The 22,438-nt window shown below is 41.1% G+C and overlaps 1 protein-coding gene across 1 annotated transcript in view; it reads right to left on the minus strand.

Annotated features, from left to right (window-relative positions):
* The window catches only part of CDHR3 (cadherin related family member 3), a 104,743-nt gene that overhangs the window by 21,352 nt on the left and 60,953 nt on the right, over positions 1-22,438 (minus strand). Inside the window, exons 9-15 of the mRNA XM_078154425.1 lie at positions 14,727-14,895; positions 12,649-12,751; positions 12,406-12,504; positions 9,019-9,231; positions 8,785-8,798; positions 6,188-6,359; positions 633-883 (exon numbers count right to left, since the gene is read on the minus strand). Coding sequence (XP_078010551.1) covers positions 633-883; positions 6,188-6,359; positions 8,785-8,798; positions 9,019-9,231; positions 12,406-12,504; positions 12,649-12,751; positions 14,727-14,895 — 1,021 coding nt within the window. The remainder of the gene's footprint in view (positions 1-632; positions 884-6,187; positions 6,360-8,784; positions 8,799-9,018; positions 9,232-12,405; positions 12,505-12,648; positions 12,752-14,726; positions 14,896-22,438) is intronic.

Genomic DNA, 22,438 nt, shown 5'->3' on the forward strand with positions numbered 1-22,438 from the left:
GCTGGGTGATGGCCAAACAGTGACTAAATTTCCTTCTGCTTTAAATCCTGTCAGATTCTTCTGTAAGGGGGGTGGGGGTGGGAAGACAACACTTGTCAACCTGGTGGGTTTCTGGTAGTGGCTGTAATAGTGTCAACTGGACAATAAAAATCAGCCGTCAGCCAAGCTATGGCTTATCGATGGTTGGTTAAGAAAGAACACATTGTTGCTTAGAGCCACATGACCAAAGCATGAGAAGCTAAATTTCTTTCTCTCTTTTTTTTTGGGGGGGGGCTAGGCAATGGGGTTAAGTGACTTGCCCAGGGTCACACAGCTAGTAAGTGTTATGTGTCTGAGGCCAGATTTGAACTCAGGTCTTCCTGAATCCAAGGCCAGTGCTCTATCCACTATGCCTCCTAGCTGCCCCGAGAAGCTAAATTTCTTGATGACTTTTATGAATGCAGCAGTCAAGGCATCGTGCATTTCCATCTGAGTATGAAGCCTGCTTCCCTTCCCAGAGATTGGTGGGCTCTAGCACACACAGGATTCCATCCCCTAACACACATCCTAGCCACCAAGTTCTCAAGTCCTTAGCATTTCCTTCAGGGTTCAAAGAGCTTTAACTGAATGTGAGTGGAGGCCAAGGCCCTTACCATGGAGGTGGTGGTGATGATTGTGGTTGGTTGAGGGACAACTTGGATATGCAGTGCCACTGTTCCTGTCTGAACAAAAACCTCTGCTTTCTTCCGGCTGGCCAGCAAATTGTCATCTGTTATGTAAATGAGTAGCTTGTAGTCCCAGGCTTTATCAAAACCACTGGAATAATCAAAAGGGGTTGCAAGCAGGAGGCTTGTGGTATTTGATCCAGCATTGGGTGAGAAAGTGAAATGATTGTTCTTGTTGCCTAAATAGATTTTTAGAACAAGATCATGGAGGCGAGAGGTAGACAGAGGGGAGAGAAAATGGAGATAATCAGGCAAATAGTAATAGATTTTAAAAGACTTCAGAAGTCATCTAGTGCTATTCATACCTGACCAAAAAAAATCATATTATCTATCAATCAGTCAGTCAACAAGTATTTCTTAAGCACCTACTATACAAATATGAAGATAGAAACGAAACAGTCCCAGCTCTCAAAAGGTTTGCAGTTTATTGAGGTAGACAACATGTGTGTTGTTGTGTATATATACATAGAGAATAAGTGTGAAAGAGATACAAGGTAGTTCAGGGAAAGTAGATGGTAGTAATTGGAGGGATCAGGAAGGGCTTCACATAGAAGGTACGGATTGAGCTGAATTTTGAAGGAAGAGAGGGATTCTATGAGAAAGGTGACCAAAGAGAGCATTCCCAGCATGAGGGATGGCCAGTGGAGAGGCATCAAGGGTGAATTGTAGAAAGGTTAGTTTGACTAGGCCAGGGGTATGGGAAGAGGAATAAAGCATAATGAGATCAGGAACATAAGTTGGGGCCAGGCTGCAAAGGACTTTAAAAACCAGAGGAGTTTATATGTGATCCTAGAATCGATAGGTAGCCCCTGGCGTTTATTAAGTAAAGGAGTAAAACAGCCAGACCCACACTTAAGGAAAATCACTTTGGCAACTCGGTAAAGGGTGGATTGGACTGGGGAGAGACTTGTGGAAAGAAGACTGATTAGGAGGTTTTTGAAATATCCCTGACAAGTGATCATCCGGTTGCCTCCTTGAGACTGTTGGTGAAAGAGAATTCATTACCTCACAAGGCAATCCTTTCCACACTGGGACAGCTCTAATTACTAGACAGCTTGCTTTTTCCCACCTCCCAGGCCTCCCCCTGTCCAACTCCATCCTTCCAAAAAAAAAAACCCAATCCTACCCTTTTGGTGAACAACGTGTCTATTCCACTAATGACATCCCTAGGTTCAACGTGTGTCTTGATTTAGTTTAGAAACAGTGACAGATTTCCAGGATATTCAATTTTGTTGAGGATTAAAATAAGGAGAAAAAAGGACATGTGCTATATAGCATCTTTGTGGTAACACTTAGATATGAGCTAAATCTTCAGTGATTTTTATCTTTATTATGATAAGCATTTACTTAAGGAGGATAAAAATGCAGGTGTCAAGATAGTCGCTCCCCTTTGAAAGGGGGAACAGAACATCTACAGGACAAATCCCAAAGGGGTTGGGGTGTGTTTGCAGTAGCATAGTTTTGAAATGGCCAGAAAGTGATACGAAGACCTGATTCCAGGCAAGAGAAATGGAAGGTTTACTAGTAGAGCCCAGAGTCCCAGGGCAGGGTCAAGGAGCCAGTGGAAAGGGAATGAAGAGAAGACTCACTCTTTTTTTTTTTTGGTATTTTTTGGGGTTTTTTGTCTATTTTTTGTTAGGCAATGGGGTTAAGTGACTTGCCCAGGGTCACACAGCTAGTAAGTGTCAAGTGTCTAAGGCTGGATTTGAACTCAGGTCCTCCTGACTTTAGGCCGGTGCTCTGTCCATTGTGCCACCTAGCTACCCTGAGACTGACTCTTGATATGTTTGATAGCTCACTCCAGGGCATTCCCTTCTGACTTTGCAGATGAACAGAACTACAGTCCCCTGAAGGAAGTTTTGTCCACATTATAGTGACCCTAAGTACCCAATAGCTCACAGTTAAGGTCAAGAGATAAGGGCCACGAGGCTCTGGGATACAATCCCTGCCTTCGTGATACAGACAGCCATGTCTGAGTGGTGTAACATCCACAGAATCTACATTCACTTGTTTCACTCCTGTCTAACTCTTTTTTATCCCATTTGGGGTTTTCTTGGCAAAGGTACTGGAGTGTTTTTCCATTTTCTTCTCCAGATCATTTTACAAATGAGGAAACTGAGGCAAACAGGGTTCAGTAACTTGCCCAGGAGCTACGAAGTATCTGAGGCTAGATTTGAACTCACAAAGATGAGTCTTTCTGACTCCAGGCCAAACACTCTATCCACTGTGCCACCCAGCTGCCCCTCCTGGAGCACAGCCCACAGGTAGTAAATGAGGAGAGGTTTCTGGTACTTTTAGAAAGAAAAGATTTATCAGACACCATTGGGACCCTTCCTCATGCTCTTAAGCATTCCTACAATCTTCTCATAAGCTTCCCATTCCTGCCCAGGCTTACGTCATCTTCTTTATTTCCATTCCACTGAATCCTAGCAGTCCCTAAGACTTTGGGCTGCAGAGTGCCAGGCCTAGAGTCAAGAAAACCTGAGCTCAAATCCAGTCTCAGAAACTTACTAGCTATGTGATCCTAGGCAAGTCACTTAACCTCTGTTTGCCTCAGTTTCCTTATCTGTAAAATGGAGATAATAATAACACCTACCTCCCGAGGTTGTTGTAAGTGTTTAGTGGTTAGCCCAATGCCTGGCACAGAGTAACTAGCACTTTGTGTTAGTTACGATGATGACGATGAATAGGTGAGTTTTTTCATCCTACCTAGAACCAGGTCTCCATATCACTCCCCATACTTCCAAATCATGCTGAAATATCTTCTCACTATTTCGTCTCCTCTTCATATACTGTGTCTCCCCATTAGAAAGTAAGTTCCTTCAGGGCAGGGGCTACCTTGCTTGTATCTATATTCTCAGCACTCTGTAGGGTGCCTGACTTTTTCCAATGACTTTTCATTCATTTCAGTCATTCTTGTCTGAGTGAGGCCTATGAGGTTTCATCATATTGCCTGTATCCATTATATTCAACTCATTTCTCCAGTGACTCCAGACTTGTTACTGAGTGAAAACTAGTAAATGGAGCAGGGGATGATGCAATTTTCTCTCTCTTCACAGCAGGGCTCACCAAAAGGCCTTTGGGGTCTTGCTAAGTATGGATTATTTTCATCTTATAAGACTTCCAATCTGGAGGCAGTTTTTACCTTTGGGTTTTGTGACGCACATGCTTGGTGAGAGCCCCCACTGCTTTGGGATCCTGCCACTCCAGAGTTCAGCAGGAGGCGAAGAATAGATTTTCTTCTTTTACTTAGAACTGTTTTACTTGTTTGGGCTTAAATCTCTGGCCTTTAACATTTCATTAGAGAAGTTATTTTTGGTCTAATTTCCATTGAGAGGTATTCTTTTTCCTTTTTCCATGGTACTGCATTTTTAAGGAAAGAAAATGAATGGGGCATAGGAGAATCCCAGAGGGCAAATTTCTCAAAATGCATTTAATCCATTATTACCCTGACAGATGACTCTGATTCCCTGCAACCCATTATAAGCCCTCACAAAAGGAGGTGCTCAGGGAGTTAGTCTAAAATGAAAACACAATGAAACTAATATGGATTCCTGAATCTTGGGAACCGTCTGCGCATTGGGTCAAGGGATCACCATCAATGACAGAGACGTCCCACCTACTTACTCTCTACCTTAGGCAAACACTGGCCTGGGGGTCTTCGAAGAGAAAGGGGAGCAAGGGAGAGCAGAAGAGGAGCCGTGGCAGCACCGGGCAAATTTAATTTTCCCTTCCCAAACCCTATCGCATTTTCACAAGCCCGTAGCCTAGATCAGCCCATAAGCACAGTCACTTATTCATTCCATATTTAGTGAGTGCTTTTATGTCCAAAGGCATTCTGCTGTGCACATCTTCCTGACCATCCAAAATGGCTTTCTAAGACCTCAAACTATAATTGTTTTGGGGGGCATAGTTTTGGGGCCATAGGAAACTATATATCAGAAATATACTAACGTGTATGTGTGCATATCTATTAATAAAAATATAAGGAGTATATATACAGATATATGTTTGTTTATAAACAACTTAGTATATATATATATATATATATATGAATTTATATACATATTTTGTTATACAAGTGAAAGGGAAGGAAAGGGGAATAAGCATTTGTATGGCTCTTACTATGTGCTAGGCACTGTGCTAAGTGCTTTTTACAAATTTTTTCATTTGATCCTCACAATAATCCCACAAGGTAGGTGCTGTTATTACTCTATTTTATAGTTGTAGAAACTGAGCCAAACTGAGGTTAAATGACTTGCCCAAGGTCTCACAGCTAGTAAATGTTTGCGGTCAGATTTGAATTCAGGTCTTCCTGATTCCAGGCCCAGCACTCTATCCACTGTGCCACCAGTTGCCACCTCCTCCTCCTCCTCCTCCTCCTCTTCCTCCTCTTCTTCCTCTTCTTCTTCTCCTTCTTCTTCTTGTTCTCCTCATCCTCCTCCTTCTCTTTCTCTCTCTCTCTCATACATATTTCTTATTCAGTCATTTTCAGTCACATCCTCTTTGTGACCCCATTTGTTTGTTTGGTTTTTTTTGGCAAAGATACTAGAATGGTTTGCCATTTCCTTCTCCAGCTCATTTTACAGATGAGGAACTGAGGCAAACAGGGTATTTGCTAATTTATATAAAACCATGTATTGGTTGCATACTAATTTAGATCAGATTTGTGGATGACACAAAAATAGAAAGGACAACTAACACGCTAGATAACAACATCAAAATTCAAAAACATCTGGATAGGCTAGAATACCAGGCTGGTTAGAATAACATGAAATTTAATAGGGATATACGTAAAGCATTATATTTTGGTTCAAAAAACCAATGACGCAAGTACAAAATCAGAGAATCATGGCAAGACAGCAATTCATCTGAAAAAGATCTGGGGATTTTAGTGGAATACATGATTAATCAATATGGCAGCTAAGTTAATGTGATGCTTGTCTACATTAAGAAAGGCACGGTATCCAGAAGCAGGAAGGTGATGCTACTACTTTATGCTACCCTCGTCAGACTATTATGTTTGATTGTAGGTAGGACATGGATAAGCCAGAGGATATCTAGAGAGGCCAAGTAGAATGGGGGAGGGCTTTGAGTTTTGCCATTTAAAGCCTATATATGGAAATGCATAAGTCTAGCCAGGAGAAGAAAAAGCTTAAGGAGGGCATGATAGCTGTCTTTTAATATTTGAAGGGCTGTCGTATAGAAGGATCCAATTTGTTCTCCTCAACCACAGAGGAGAGAATTAGGAACAAAAAGTACAAGTTGCAGAGATACAGATTTAGTCTTAAGCAGGGAAATACTTCCTATCCATTAGACCAATCCCAATACCTAAGAAGAATGGGTATTCCTCCTAAGCAGAGGGTTTCAAGTGGACAAGTACAACTTGTTGGGTACATTATGGAGTCAATACTTATTTGAGTGGGACTAGATGGCCAGTGAGGTCCTGACCGAGATTCTGTGATTCTGAGTCCATACTGTACCTTGACCAATGAAGTAGCGGAAAGATGTGGGGCTGGAATCTTTGTCAATGCAAGTTAGTTTGAAATTGTGAATGTTTGTGCCAACTCTGAGGTCCACAGGGATTGTCAGGAAATAGAAATTTGGTTCACATATTGGTTTTTCATCATTTTCATCAAGAATGTTCACAGTCACCTAGAGAAAGAAGATCACCAGTTAGATGAGGGACTCTCAATCACCTCCACAGAACCATATTCTTCTGCTATAACAATTAGACATTTAAAAATATACATATATATGATACAGCAAGGTGATACACTGAACTCAAATCCCATCTCAGACACTTTCTAGCTGTCTGATCATGGGCAAGCCATTTCACATCTGTCAGCCCCAGTCTCTTCATCTATAAAATGGGCATAATAATAGCATATACCTTCCAGTTTGTTGTGAAAATAAAATATGATGATATTGGTTAAAAAACCACTATTGGCAAACCTCAAAGTGCTATTTAAATTCTAGATATACAAAAATGATGCCAGATTGTTTCCCCAGGAATGGCTGTAGATTGCCCATACTACTTTCTTCCCTACTGTTGTGTGTGGCCAGTGAGAAGCCTGAGTTAGGGATATAGTCTATATGGTCACAGGAGGCTGGACACTACTGGTCCCACTGAGTTCAAATCCAGGACTTTGATTTCACTGCCTTGAGACTCTAACCAGCTAAGCTAGGCAGCCTCACACAGTGGCCATACTCTGATCTCCTTCACTGTTTCCTTCTAGGGCTGCTAATTTGGAATATATACTGTCAGGTCATTCAGTTCAGTTTCCACCTTGACCCACTAGTACCTACCTACATCCATTTGTGAAATGTGGGCAAATTTAGTCTAACTTTGGAATTTAGGCATTTCGACTATTTCTAAATTTAGAACTGAAATTTTAGCTTACTCAGTCCCCCAATCAGGCATCTATTGATTTTTTTAGAGAACTTTACACAATCCCCAGTTAGTCTCTGATTTAATACTATCTATCCCTGGCCAAGCCAGCAATTCTGAGTCTTTGGTTTCATTTAAAAAAAAAAACCACCTTAAAACCCATTGATTCAAAACAAGTTATTCCTGGGGCTGGACTTTGTTCGCATTTAGTTATAATTTTAATTTCTGCTTAGTAGGTAGAGAAATAGGATGGGGAATTACATATTGCTCAAAATCTCATGGAAAATTAGGAAGAAAGTGGAGAAATAAACTCAGTTTCTTGACTTCTTCCCAAATGTTCTCTCCACTTGACCAGACTAGCTATTAGTTCAGTTTATGTTTCTTTCACACTTCTCTGAGTTTGCTGATAGAATAGGGGGAGAAATGGTTCCCCGTAAGTAGTCATCCCATTATCTTCAACTAGTTTTAATTACTGACAGTGCAACTGATCCAGTGGTTGCCCCCTTTTCCAGCCATGCTTCCAGATAGGCTATATCCTGCTGCAGCATCTAAACAATAAGAATGAGAGGTGTGAAACTGCGCGCTGCTAGTGGCAAAGCTGTAGCCAGCAGAGAACAAAAAGGGTCTTGTCCTAGGGTCCACACTCCACTCTGCATCTGCTGCCTTGACTGGTTTTAACTCCATGGAACAGGATGCCCCTCCCAGGAAAAGCTCATCACTTTAAACTCTACCATGCTGCTAATTCAATTCTTGATTGACACCACCCCCTTAGCCTCATCTCCCTCTGATTGGAGGACTGAGTACTAAACTCCTCCCAATGCCTTCCTTTATAAAGGTCAGAAACTGAACTCTCAGCTAATCACTCCACTTTGTACCTGCTACCCTGTCTGGTTCCAGTTCTTCCTTCACCAGGTCCCTCCCAGTATCCTCCCCACCCCAAGGCTTTCCTGCCTCCTGTTATGTGTTATCTCCCCATTGTAATCTCCTTGAGGGCAGGGACTATCTCTGTATTTATTCATCACATCCCCAGCATTTAGCACTATGTGCCTGGCACACAGTAGGGATTTAATAAATAAATGTTGACTGAATTGGATTGGATTGGATTGACATGGGTTAGGGAGAGAGGGGAGTGCCCTTTCTTCCTGAAAGGACACTCTTCTTTCCTAGGTTGATCACCAATCCCTACTTCACCTGTTTTCTGCTGGCCTGTTCTGCCACGTGGCATGGCCACCACTCCAGAGTACTATCACCTGAGCTGCAGATCAACAGAGTCATGTCTCCCCACCCCCATTCCACTGGGGCCCGTCCTGGACGTGCCTCCTTTCTGGATCCACTTTTTTACCTAATTCTTAAGGGGGCAAAGGGCAGACTGCCTCCTCTCTTGCAATAAACATATCCACAACACTTTCCCACTTTGCTCACTCAGCTGTTTTTGTCCTGGGTGGAAAATGTCATTACTACATCAAAGGTAGGTGACTATACCTGTCACTTTTTGGGTCTCACAGCAATTTGGAAATACAGTCAGGCTCACTGTGTATGGGAATGTATGATGTGCATTAGAATTTATTAATGGATGAAAGCAGTAGCTTGGGAATTAGGCAGTCTGCCCATTCATCCTAGCTCTTATCTTGACTCAAGATGTGCCCTTGGGCATAGAGACTTTCATTTTGTCCATTTCTACCATGTGACAGGGATGCTTGCTGCTGGCTACTCTCACTCTCCTGGAAACACTGTAATGCTATGGCAAATGTATTGATTCCTCAAAACTGTACCTAGTCCAAGAGCTACAGGTTATGTTTCACCATTAGCATGACTTCTGGCTGAGCTCAGAGATTCTGCCCCCAACTTTTTTCAGCCCATGATGTTTGAAAAGCTTAAGGAAAACCCGACAGGTAGGCTCTCATTACTCACAGTGGCCGCTGCTCTCCTCTCTGTTCGTGGCCTGTACCGTAAGGATGTGCTGTGGGACTGATTCAAAGTCAGCCTTAGTCATGAGCTGGAGCACCCCTGTTTTAGGGTTAATCCAGAATAGGCCCATGTACTGGATGGTGGAGCCCCCAGTGAGAATGGAATAGGTGATTTCACTTTGTGGGTAGTCTGCATCCCTTGCATGAACCTGGCCAATGCGTGATTGAACTGAAAGAAATAAAGCATTTCAGATGAGTACTTTTTTTTAAATTTTGATTTAATTTTTTTTTTCGCAGAGGGGAGGGCAGAGGGAAAGAACATATGCTGAAATAGATGTGTCTCCAATCACCACAGGGAGGCAGTATTGTAACCATGGCTAGAGTACTAGAATTAGGAAGCTGTTCAGCTGTTGTCACAGCTCTTCATGACCCTGTGAACTATACTATCCATGAGGTTTTCTTGTCAAAGATACTGGAATGATTTGCCATTTCCTTCTGCAGCGGATTAAGGCAAACAGAGGTTAAGTGACTTGCCCAGGGCCACATATCACAGTGTCTGAGTCTGGATTTGAACTCAGGTCTTCCCCACTCCAGGCCCTGCGTTCTACCTGGGTTTAAATCCTGACTCTGGCATGCATCAGCGGTGTGACCCTGGGCCAGTCACATAACTGCTGTGACCCTCAGTTTTCCCATTGGTGAACTGACTACGATCCTGTAGTACCTACCTCACGGGGTTGTTACAAGGCTCAAATGACATAATGTATCTAAATTACTTTGCAAACTTCTTAGCAACATAAGGATGTTCATTAGTATTGTTACTGTAGGGCTACCGGATTTCAGGGCCTTCCTTTTAAGATCCAGGGGCACTAGAGTCCTAATCCTTATCACCGCCATTTATTGACTTCACAGGATACTCTGCCAGCTTCTTCAATGGCTTTAGCTCTTTGTGTTTATGCTGTATAGTTTGCTGGTTTTAAACTTACCCTGAATGATTTTTTTTATTTTTAAGGGAGTGCAAAAAGTTTTGGCCCAGAGGAGGAATGTAACCTTGAGCTCAGGTCTTCTGACTCTGCCGAATATTCTATCCACTACACTATATAATGTAACCTACAGTACACCATAATGTAACCTTAATCCTCCAAGGCTTGGAGCAATTCCCTTAAGGACAAACTTGTGACACTGTATCACAGAAGGGCGGATTGGACTCCTCTTTGGCTGAGATGCCTCTTAACTTAGGAAAGGAGCAGGCAGAGAGCAAACTTTTGAATGTCAGATGGGAGATTTCTCTGGAGCCACAGTGATGTGGGAAGTTAGCCCTTGACACGTCCTTTCATTCTTCTGCACATGCAATCCTAGAGGCTGATATAAGCTAAAATATGAGAGAAGTTAAGAGTGGACTTTCCTGATGAGATCATTCTCCCCTTGGTTGAGGTGAGATTTTATTTTACTTCTAGTCAACAAACTCACCTACTCATTTGTCTTTTTTCCCTCTGCACTAATCTGTATAACTCCCCCCAATTTCTGCTTACTGTTTGCTTAGATAAATGTGTTTGCTTGATATCTGAGACTGTTTTGTGTGGAACCAGCATGAAGACGAAGTTAACTCCCTAGGTGGCCAATAGTAAGCTAAGTGTTACCCTCCCTTTTAGAGTGATCGGGAAAGTGGTGTTTATCCTGAACTTCAAAAGAATCAGACTCCTAGACTACAAATATTTGGTGCGTGGCAGACAGACACGATTTGAGTCTAATTCCCTCCTGGAGAGAGAGGAGTGGAGAACTGATCATTCGGCCACATTCTTCCTTTTGCTACCCACAAAAGCAGAAATCCTAGTCTTTCTTCAAAAATGAGGTAGGCCAGATCTCAGATCAGATAGCTACATATCCATGCTACACATAGGCCAGCCATTTTATATCATATGAAAGGATCCACATCTATATTACACAGATGAGAAAACTGAATCTCATTGAGGTGAAAGTGATTTGCCTGGAGTTTTTGTTGTTAAGTCATTTCAGTGATGTCCAACTCTTCATAACCGCATTTGGGGTTTTCTTGGCAAAGATACTGAAGTGGTTTGCCATTTCCTTCTCTAGCTTGTTTTACAGATAAGGAAACTGAAGCAAACACATTTAAGTGACTTGCCCAGGGTCACACAGCTAGTAAGTGTCTGAGGCCAGTGTGAACTCAGGAAGATGAGGCTTCCTGCCTTCAGAACCAAAGCTCTATCCACTGCACCACCTAGCTGTCCCTGCCCAGAGTTACCTGGCTAGTAAATGGTAGATCTGGGGCTTGAACTCAGGCCTTCTGACTCTGTCTAATATTCTATCCACTATACTCTGCTGTTTGTACTTTTAAAAAATTTTTTTGGGGAGTAATCAGAGTTAAGTGACTTGCCGAGGGTCACACAGCTAGTGAGTATCATGTGTCTGAGGGCAGATTTGAATTCAGGTCCTCCTGACTCCAGGGCCATTGCTCTATCCACTGTGCCACCTAGCTGCCCCATTATATTCTACTTTTAATCTGTATCACAGGAATGTTATGAAAGGAGACCTTTTTTTTTTCTTTTTAAAAAAAGGAGCTGGGTGAAAATCTGAGAGGTAGATAGCGGAGATGACAGGAGAGGTTGGGATGCAAAAACAGCAAATAGGCATAAAAGGGAATCTCATGTTTTTTCAGTAAACAGGTGAGAGAAACTAAATTTTCTCCAGTAAATGACACTTGGGCAGCTGTGTCAATTTTGGAAACTAAGAGGTAGGCCAGGTAGGCCAGGTATTTCCCAACTGTGAGTAACTATGTAAAATGAGACCTATGGGCTTACCAGTGCGTGCCCTCTCTGAAGAGACTGGAAAAAAGCATTAACTTTGAACTGAGAAGATCTTGGTGGTAATCCCATCTCTGACGCTTATTAGCTGTGTGACTTTGAGCAAGTCACTTAGCCTCTAGGGACCTCACTTTACTCCTCTGTAAAATCTACTAGATGGCTTCTGAGGTCACCCCTGGCACTAGATCTATTAATTCTGATGAGATAATAGCACAGTGCCTAGTACATAGTAGGTGCTTGTTCCCTTTCCCCATACCCCCAAAAAAGAATACATCCTTTGGCTCTAGATTTCTATCAATAGTACTATCATTTTATTTTATTGTTGTTTAGTCGTGTCCAACTCTTTGTGACCCCATTTGGGGTTTTCTTGGCAAAGATACTGGAGTGGTTTGCTATTTCCTTCTCCAGCTCATTTTACAGATGAGGAAACAGAGGCAAATAAGATTAAGCGACTTGCCCAGGGTCATAAAGCTAGTAAGTGTTGGGGGCCAGATTTGAACTCAGGAAGATGAGTCTTCCTGATTCCCATCCCAGTGTTCTATCCACTAACTGCCGTCATTTTATTACCTATCTGCTTTACTCACCTGACTTCAATTCTAAAACTTCAAATACATAGGAAGCACTATCAAACTGTAGAAGATGTTCATTTTCTGGAATTGTTTGGATATAAATGTAGATGGTATCTGAAAAAGGAACAGAGAGAATATTCTGAAATTTGAAAGTTCTCTTCTGGCATCTTCTTTTGAATATGTGTGTGTCAACTAATTTATTTATTTCTACTCTCGTGGTAGAACATCTGCTAGGTAAGAAGCCAAGGGCACACTTACTTTTATAGTAAGGAGATGCAATGTCCTGCACCTGGATTATTAAAGCATATTCATTCCCCACTGCTAGATTACTCGAATTTTCATAATCCAGATTACCCACGAGCTAGATGAAAAATCAACAGATCTTAGGTCATAAAGGGAAAAACTCACACACTGTAAATAACATTAGCAATATTATCCTTCCTTTCAAAAAAATTGAAGTGCTAAGGGTGGGGTGATGGTGAATGGGGAAGAAGACAAAGAGACATCTTCCAAATTGTTTATATACTTTCGAGTATACAAAATGTCTTATGTGCAGAATGCCTCCAAACTTTTAGCGCTATTTTGAGACACCCCCACATACACATACATTGTATCATATGAGCTAGCTACTATGGATATTATTAACCCTATTTTGCAGATGAAGAAACTGAGAGGATTTAGATGACTTGCCCATGGTACTTTGTAAAAAGCAGATTTGGAACCCAGGATTTCCTCCCTCTGAGTCCAATATTCCCTTCATTGGCCTATGCCATACTTTTCCATTAGAGACTTAACTTGATCTTCCAATATAAAATTCCCTCTCACCTTCTTTTCTTTTTATCCCCCTTCCTTTTTCTTTATCTCTCCGCCCCCCCACCTCCTAGTTCCTTTCTAGACTCTCATTTTGTTTAAGTGTTGAGTAGTTATGAATGGCTCAAGGCTAAACAATAAACTGATTCAATTATTTTTCCCCACCCCAAACTATGGATTAACAGTTGAAAATGGGATGACAACACTCTACTGCTCACTCCAGTTTTCCTCAAATAAATTTTTGTATACATGTTTTGTTTCATCTTCATTTCCTTCCCAAAGAGCCATCCTTTTTAACAAAGCATAAAAAGAAGGGGGGGGTGGTGAGGGGAACAGTTCTGCAAAACTAATTAACAAATACACTGAGTCAGATAATATTTCCAATGTTCCAGACCCACAGACTCTACCATTCCAATGAACAGAAGTTTATACACTTTCTCATCTCTTCTGGGCCAGACTTGATCCTTACAACAAAACATATTCAGTTTCATTTCTGTTTATGTGTTTCCACTCATTTTTTTTTGCATTCATTGCATATATCGTTCCTTGTTCTGTTTACTCCCTTCGACTTTGTCTGCTCATTAGGTAAGGGGTGGAATGCCCATACCCCACCTTTCCATTGTTTTCAATAGAGTTTCCACTGCTTATATTATAAAAATGCACTAGCATCTTGTACCATTAAGAAACAGAATGGAACAAAGAAAGGAACCCTGAATTTGGAGTCTGAGGACCAGAGTTCAAGTTCTGACTCTTCTGCTTACTGTCTATATGACCTTGGACAAACTCTGTAAGCCTCAGTTTCCTCACTTGTAAAATGAGGAAGTTGGCCTAGATCAGTGCTTCTTAAACTGCAGGTTGTGACCCCATATGAGGTCTTGAAAAATCTGGCAACAGTAAAAGGTTTCTGAATGGGCAATAACCAAAAATTAATGAAAAATCAAAAGCATAATGAATCCAAAGTGTTTCTGTCAAGGCTTGCCCATGTTGCATCCTGAAACTTCACTGAAGGCTAGGTTCTGAACACAAAGCATGGGCACTTTGCACTGAACATGCCATCACAACCACACAACTGCCAACTAAAACTGCTGAAACCTGAAAAGGGGTCTGGAGTGGAAAAAGTTTAAGAAGCCCTTCGATGACCTCTGAGGTCATCTTTTAGTGCTTTTAAATCTGTTCTCCCCTCATACTTCTATGCTTCAGATCAAGGTTTTTGAAAAAATAGAAGCACTTAAACATACTGAATGTTAGTATGACCATGGAGTAACAAATTTTTAAAAATAATGCATCATACAAGCCCTTAGAGCCTCAGCATTGTTGTATGTTGCTACATGCAACAAACTGTTCCCATATTCTGATAAAATAATGAGGAAATGTCAGAAGTCTTTCAAAATGAGCTATATCAGCCACATTATCTTGCTGCAGCAGTTAGCTCATATATGTCTTTCCTGGGGGTAGCCAACATTTCCTACAATCTATAGCAACATTGCCAAGATTCCCCTTTAATGACACAGAGATCATTAGCTTACCAAAATCTTCCCAGAGCCATCTGAATCCTGAAAAAATTTTACATTGCTTCCTACTCCAGATAGATTAGTGAAATTGAACTGGTTGTTTGGCGATTCGGCATCATTATCAAAGCAATGGTCTACCAGATCCAGAAGCAGCATTTTCTTGGTTTGTTCAGGCACAGAGATGCTGTTGAAAAGATCTGGTTCAATGTTTTTCCCAATTGACAAACGACTATCCCCATGTGTGGGATACTTCAACTTCAATTTGTTTATATTTAGCAGGCATTTATTAAGTATTTACTGTGGGCCCAGGAGTGTGCCAGGTAGTATGGGGAAGGGAAGGGAAGGGAAGAGAAGGGAAGGAAAGGGAAGGGGAGGGGAGGGGAGGAGAGAGGAGGGGAGGGGAAGGGAAAGGGGGAAAGGAAGGGACAAGAGAAGGAAAGAAAGGAGAAAGGAAGGGAAGAAAAGAGGAGGAAGGAGGAAAAGCATTTATTAAACAGAGTATTGCCAGGTACTGAACTGGTAAAGAACTGAAGCTGTTGAGCTTAGAGAAGAGAAGACTTTAGGGTGCACATGAGACATCTGACAGATTTCTTGCCTGTTGGGGAGATTTGCAGGGCCACTATTTATCATTGGTAGGATCTGGCTTCATAGGATCCTTAGATCTAGTCCAACTCCATCATTTTACACATGAGAAAACTGAGGCCCAAAGAGGATAAATCTGCCTAATGTCAAACAGGAAGTAAGTAGATTCAAACCTAGATTCTCTAATTCCAAATCTAGCACTTTCTCTACTATATCTAGGTGGACTTGGACGGTATTGGTGTGTTTCAAGGACTCTGCCATCAGAGAAGTGCCTCCTGACCCCAAGCTGTGTTGTCAGGAGTTTTGTTTTCTGATCCAGGCTTTGTACAAGGTTTAAAAATAATGTATTTTTCTGAATTGTAGGCATAACTGTAGGTTCTTCCCATAAACTCTAGTTATTGGAGAGTTGGTCCCTTGAGAAAGATTGTGAATGCCATCTCTTGGAGCTAGAGGAGAATAGCAAAACTAACTGGTGGAGGACAGTGAATGAAGCTGACATGGGAATACCCACCCTCAGAGGAGCTGCTGAGAGTATCAGGAAACAGGAACCACAGAAGACAGTCTTGCTGAGAACTAAGGAGAGCTACAGTAGAACTGCAGAAGGAACAGAGCCACAGGGAATAGTGATGAGTGGCAGGAAGTGATCAATCAGAAGCAAACAGAGACAGAGGGAAGCAATTATGTGGAAGATAATAATGCCCTGGACACTTCCTTGCTAGAGTCCTAGACAGGGTAGGACCATAAGTCACAGATATGGTACAGGTCTATGAGGGAAGGGTTGCTTATCGCTTTCCATGGGCTCAAAAATGTCTCATCTGTTTCCAAATCTGTTACCTTCTCAATCAAATTCTTTATCTTTTGGTCTTTTGATCCTATGTGCTTGTAAAGGGAGCCAGTGAATCTTCCTGGGAGGAAATGCTAACAGATATCAAGATCATCTTGGTGGGGACAAGAAGCCAGAGAAATGGGAAATCTCTCAAGGTATACCTGGACCCTTTGTGTCAAAAGGATACAAGAGAGTTATGCATAGGAAGTATTTTGAAAAATGCTTATGTAAATGTGAGCTATTATTGTTAGGGAAATACAATGAGTACAGCTTTGTTCAAAGTCACTGTTTGAGGTGAAGCCTCAAAATGAAATGTAGATCAACAAGCTGGAAAAAATATGACGGAGATGATGAGAAACATTATAGTTGTATCAAAGTGAGTTTCTATATTTCTAAAATGGAGATGATAATGGAGGATCTTTAAACCATCACTGTCTCTTTTACTTCTGGGGCCAAAGGTTTCTCTTTCATCATCTCCACAGTCTTCCTGGATAAACTTAGAAATAGCTCACCAGAAGCTGAGCAAAGTCTGACAGCAAGGATGGCTGTTGGCTGCTGAGAAGAGACGGGTTTTGCTTTCTGGAAAGAGGCCACCCTAGCTAGCACGGGTAACTAAGGTTGCTTGATGCCTTGCTCAGCCAAAATGCCTTTGTGCTTTCTTACAAACTGGTATCTATGCATTTTGAGTCCTGGGCCGAGCATCCACACTACTATGGTTTTAGCTGATTTATCAGCTACCCCAGGCTCTTTTCTAAAATTAAAAAAAAAACCACAACAACACAGAAACCCAAACAGCTCTCTGTTTAGAAAAATAAAGCTGGAAACTGAGTAGTCCAAGACCTCGTCTGTGAGGCAAGGGAGGTGTGCCATTCTTGCAGATCTGAGAGAAGTTTGAGGTGGCGGCATTTGAAGACCTACAAGTTTGGGAGCCAAAAGTTCAGGGACATGGAGAGACCTGTCATATTGTCCTTCAGGGCCATGCTGGGGGCGGCTTTTGGTTTCTTCCCTGCCACGTGCTATTTTTAATCCTAAACTGGCATCATTTGAAACCACATTGTCCCCATCCATCATGTCACCTGCCACTGAAAGCAGCTGCTTTGGCTACCTTGCAAACATGACCTTGGTTTATTTGCCATCCAAAGGTGAAAGAGCTAGGCTGCGTTGCAGAATGGGCTGTCAGTAGTTTCTGCTCTTGCTCACAAACAGCTTGTGATGTGCTCTCAGCCAAATGCCTGACAATTTACGACCAGAACACGAGCTGTCAGGCAGAGCCTTTGATGCCTCCAACCAGTAATGCTTGTTCATCACCTGTTAGGCACAGGAGTAGACCCTCCGTCATGGATAAGAGCTGTCAAACTCTGGAGGCCTTCCCGAGAGCTTGAAGCAAGTGGCTGAGAACAGAATGAGGTTTATGCTCTTCTTCTCTTATCGATGGGAGCTTCCTGATTTTCTGGCACAGAGCCAGGGCGACCTCGACAATCCCAGATGCTCTCACCCGGCTTGATTTCACATCTCACTTGCCATTCTGCCAGCTCTTGAACACTCTCTCAGAAAGAAGGACACTTCTCTAGTCTCATGACAGAGGAATAAATATTCAAGGGCCAAGATTCATCTGAGAACTTGCAGAGGGGGAGTTTGTTTTTAAATATCCCCACTGTGATCTTCTTTTTACTCAAATAAATAAATAAGACTTGCAACTTGAATATAGATAATGGTAGGAATGCAAGAGGAAGCAAGAGTGGGAGAAATGTGAGGCAATACCAGGGGTGTGTTGGTAAATGTTTTATAACCAGATATCTGGAAAAAAAAATGTTCACAGGGCACACTTTTCAGTGTAATCTGAAGGATTAACATTTTCTTTATTACTTTCTTAAACCAATAAAGCAGGCCCTAATTTGTAACATTAGTCAATTTTCAAGGTGTAAATGTTCACTGAAAATTTAACCATCAGCTCTCAAAAGCCACTTCAGGCTCGCTCCAGCACATTCCTGTGTTTCTTAACATCACAGATCTGCTAATAACATATAAGTAATATGCACAAGAGTGGAAATAGTCTTGTATTGAACATTGCAATGCTGGTTTCAAATCCTGACTGTTCCACTCCCTGGATGCCCTTGGACAAATTACCTGAAGGATTTCACTCCAACCATAATAGAAAAAAAGCCTCATTCTGCTGCCCTTCTCCTCACCTAGATGCCAGTCACTTCCCTTGTGGTAACATATTCTGGAAGAGACTTAAAGGATGCATTTGACAATCCGTTAAGTTCTATGACGGCAAAGATTGGTTTTGTTTTGTCTTTGGACTTTAGTGCCTAGCATGGTGCCTTATGCATAGCAGGTAGATAGTATTAGTAGTAGTAGTAGTAACAACAACAATAATAGTCAATATTGACATGGCACTTTAAGGTTTGCAAAGTGCTTTATATAGGTTATCCCACTTGATCATCACAAGGAAATAGGTGCTATTATCATCCCCATTTTACAGATGAGGAAACAGCCTGAGAGAAGTAACTTGACACAGTTCACATAGCTAGTCAGTGACTGAGGCAGGATTTGTACTCAGGTCATTCTGACTCTATGTCCAACATTCTATCCACTGTGCCATCTACTACTACTACTAGTAATAATAACTATAATGATGGTGATGGTGATGATAGAAATAGCTCCTTCAAAGCCCAACTCGTCATCCACACAACATCCGAGTAAAGGTATATGATATATAGCAGACTGCCTGTGCTCTGAGACATCTATAGCAACTATGAAAGCCTAGACGGAATTGTGAAACATTAGCCAGTTAGGCTCTGGTGATCCCACTGATTGGGTTGGCCGTCTGGTCAGTGCGATGTGATTATTCGTCTGAATCCAAGAAACAGAAGGGGAGCTAGAGGGTTGTAAGCTGGCCCTCCTTGGAATCATTGTGATGATCAGCTTGACTAATTAAAAGAATAATAATAACCATTAATGTTATTGTTATAGTAGAATTTATGTAATGCTTTAAGGTTTGCAAAATACTTTGCAAATATTATCTCATTTCATCCTCATAACCGCAAGAGGTATAGTGTTACTTTTATACCCTCTTTACAGATGAGGAAACTGAGGCTGAGAGAGGCTAAGTAACTTGCCCAGGGTCACATAGCTAAGAAATATATGAGGCAGGATTTGAACTCAGGTGTTCTTGACTCCAAGTCCCGTACTCCATCCGCTGTGCTTTCAATAGCTGCCTTGGTGTGGAGGACAGTGGAGCAAGTGATGCTCCTTCGAGTCCTGGAACCACAAGTAGGCAAGGTGTGTTGGAAAAGCTCAGTAATACCAATACCCCATCTGCTGGAAATGCCTTGGTGCAGATGGCACTGACAAAGCAGGCAAAACAGGTGTGCACAAATTCAGTACTCAAGGTGTGAATGTTTTCATTATGTGCCAGGGTGACATTATGACAAAACTGGAAACAGATATTACCACTCATGAGCATGGGCTCCATATAGCTTTTTGTAACTGGTACACTCAGTTCTGAGTGGCGAAACAACTTATTGAAGAAATAATTCCCTTCTTAAACCCAGAGTAGATAAAACAAGTGAGGAAATTAGAGCATTACCTAAATCTGAAGCAAGAAAAGCTGAAGAATTTGAAGGCACTAAAAATCTATCCTTAACAAAAACTCCAGAAGTGCTACCTAATAATGAAACAGATGGACAAAATAATGCCACTGCCTCAGATGATTGTGAAAAGGAAATGGGCATATTTAGACTGGAATTTCAAAAAGCTTCTTTAGTGTTGATAGGAATATGAGTAATAAATACCTAGGCAGCTAAGTAGCATTGTAGATGGAGCGCTGGGCCTGAATTCAGGAAGATCTGAGCGCAAATTCAGCCTCTGACGCTTTCTAGCTGTGTGACCCTAGGCAAGTCACTTATTTGCTTCAGTTTCCTCAACTATAAAATGGGGATTCTAATAGCATCTATCTCCCAGGGTTGTTGTAAGGATCAAATGAGATAATATTTGTAAAGTACTTAGCACAGTGCCTGGCACGTAGTAGGCACCATTAAAGCCTTATTCCCTTTCCTCCTCCTCTTCTACTGCCCACAGAAACATGACTAATAGTCCAACTATATCACAGGAAAGCAATTCAAAAAGGTTGATGTCTGCTAGTACCATTAGGAACAAGCAACATTTGACTGAGAGTATAAAAACTTTTGAAGACCAGTTCACATACAAGACCCATGGTCATTGCTATGGTAAGGACCGTAGGAAGAAAGATAGAGCGAGCTAGTGATACTCCTAAGGACTGACGTCAAATACTACTATGGCTGATGATGTTACCAAGAACTAGCAAAGACCTGTGAAGTGACATTGAAAGATTCCATCAATATCTAGCCTGTAAAGCCTTGAGCACCATATTACCCAAACAAAAAGAAACATGCGGAATGGAATCTGGAAAATAAAAATATATCGGAAATTATTAATACCGTTAATCGACAACCAAAATTAAAAGCCAAAAGGATAAGGCAATAGAAGAAGTCAAAGCAGCACAAAAAAAAAATTCAACATCAATCAGAAACTATATTACAGAGGTTTGAGAAGCAAACAAATTAGAGGAGAAGTGGAATATTTCCACTCGGTCTGAGTGTTGAAAGAAATTCAACATAACAAAAAAAGAAAGTTTGAATAGGTGTAATACATAAACCTTGTGTACTATAGTAATATAATGAGCAATGTAAAGGGAAGTAATTTAAACTTCCTTGCAAAATTAGAAAGTAGTATATCCATTAACTTGAAATGCTTCACAGAGGCATATGAATTCCTAGCAAAGTGATTTTCTACTTTACTTTGTCTCTAATGCAAGCCTGCTTTCATCTTTCTTAACAGAAAGCATCACTTATTTATCTCCAAGTAATGACAACACACCAATGACCTCCTCCAAACATAAGCCAACTACTTATTTATATACTTCACACTAAACCTTTATAGCTTATATAGCTCAAAAAATACAAACACTTACAGGAAAACAACATATCAATTGAGAAGCAATGAGGGTATGCCAAGGAGTCTCATGGATGTAAAGAGCAATTCATTATTAATTTGATGATGATAGATCAAGCCACTCAAAAGTGCTCTAACATTTACACCTCCCTCATTTTTACAAAGCCTTTGGCTCAGTTCTGCATCCATAGCTTTGTCATGCATTATTATAAAATGTTCATGTGGACTATTTGTGGCTTATCTGTGGTAGAGTCTTCCAAGCTCATATTGATCTGATCAGTCATAGTTGGACATACTGCACCTTGATTCCAATGTAATAATGTCTTTTTAATCCTCTTTGAGAACAGACAACCAAATACATAAAATAGATCCAAGCACTGAAAGAAAGCTGGAAGATCTGATGTCTATGTAGAAAGCTGTTCTCTAATCAAGACATACCTCCAATACAATGTCAAGAAAATTGAAATAAAAGATGGCATCTTCCAGAGAGATAGTTTAAGCCTGTTACAATTCAGCTTGGCCTGAAACATTTTACCATTGTTCGGGAATAGAACTAAGTATGGCTTCTAAGTCAAAAAAGAAAGTCATATCAAAGCATTGTATTAATGACTTTTGATCTCTATGTATGACATCAAGTTATATGAAGGCAGGTAGGTGGATAGAGTGCTGGGTTGGGAGTCAAGAAGTCTCATCTTCCTGAGTTCGAATTTGGTTTCAGACAGTTACTAGCTGTGTTACCCGGCAAATCATTTAACTGTTTGCCTCAGTTTCCTCATCTATAAAATGAGCTGGAGAAGAAAATGGCAAACTACTCCAGTATCTTTGGCAAGAAAACCCTAAAGGGGGTCATGAGGAGTCTGTCACAACTGAAAAATAACTGAACAACAAGTCATATGGCTCTACTGAAAAACACATTAAACAGACACTTCATCTCGTGGAAACTTTCTCCACTGATAGCAAAACGTCATTTGGATTATAGCCTATACCCTTCTCAATGTGTGCCAAGGAAGAATAAAGACTGAAATTTGAACACAGAGAACAAATAAAACCAATGGATGAAGGCAATACTGAAAAATACCTTGGTTTTCTCTTGGCAAAACATTATTGAACTATGGAAAGATTAGTACTTCATAGTAAAAAAAAAAAAAAGAGGAGGAAGAGGATTGATAAATGTTCTCAGATCATACAATTAACAGTTTAAAATGTACAGAAATACTTTTGGAATACAAAGACCTCACTTCTGAGAGCATTTATGATAAGGATAATAGATAGTGTTTAGCGCTTCAAAGTTTGCAAAGTGCCATATGTATGTTATCTCATTTGTGGCTGACAATTGGTATAT

Source organism: Phascolarctos cinereus, unplaced genomic scaffold, assembly GCF_003287225.1.
Source record: "Phascolarctos cinereus isolate Bilbo 61053 unplaced genomic scaffold, phaCin_HiC Scaffold_1;HRSCAF=81, whole genome shotgun sequence".
Classification (NCBI taxonomy): Eukaryota; Metazoa; Chordata; class Mammalia; order Diprotodontia; family Phascolarctidae; genus Phascolarctos; species Phascolarctos cinereus.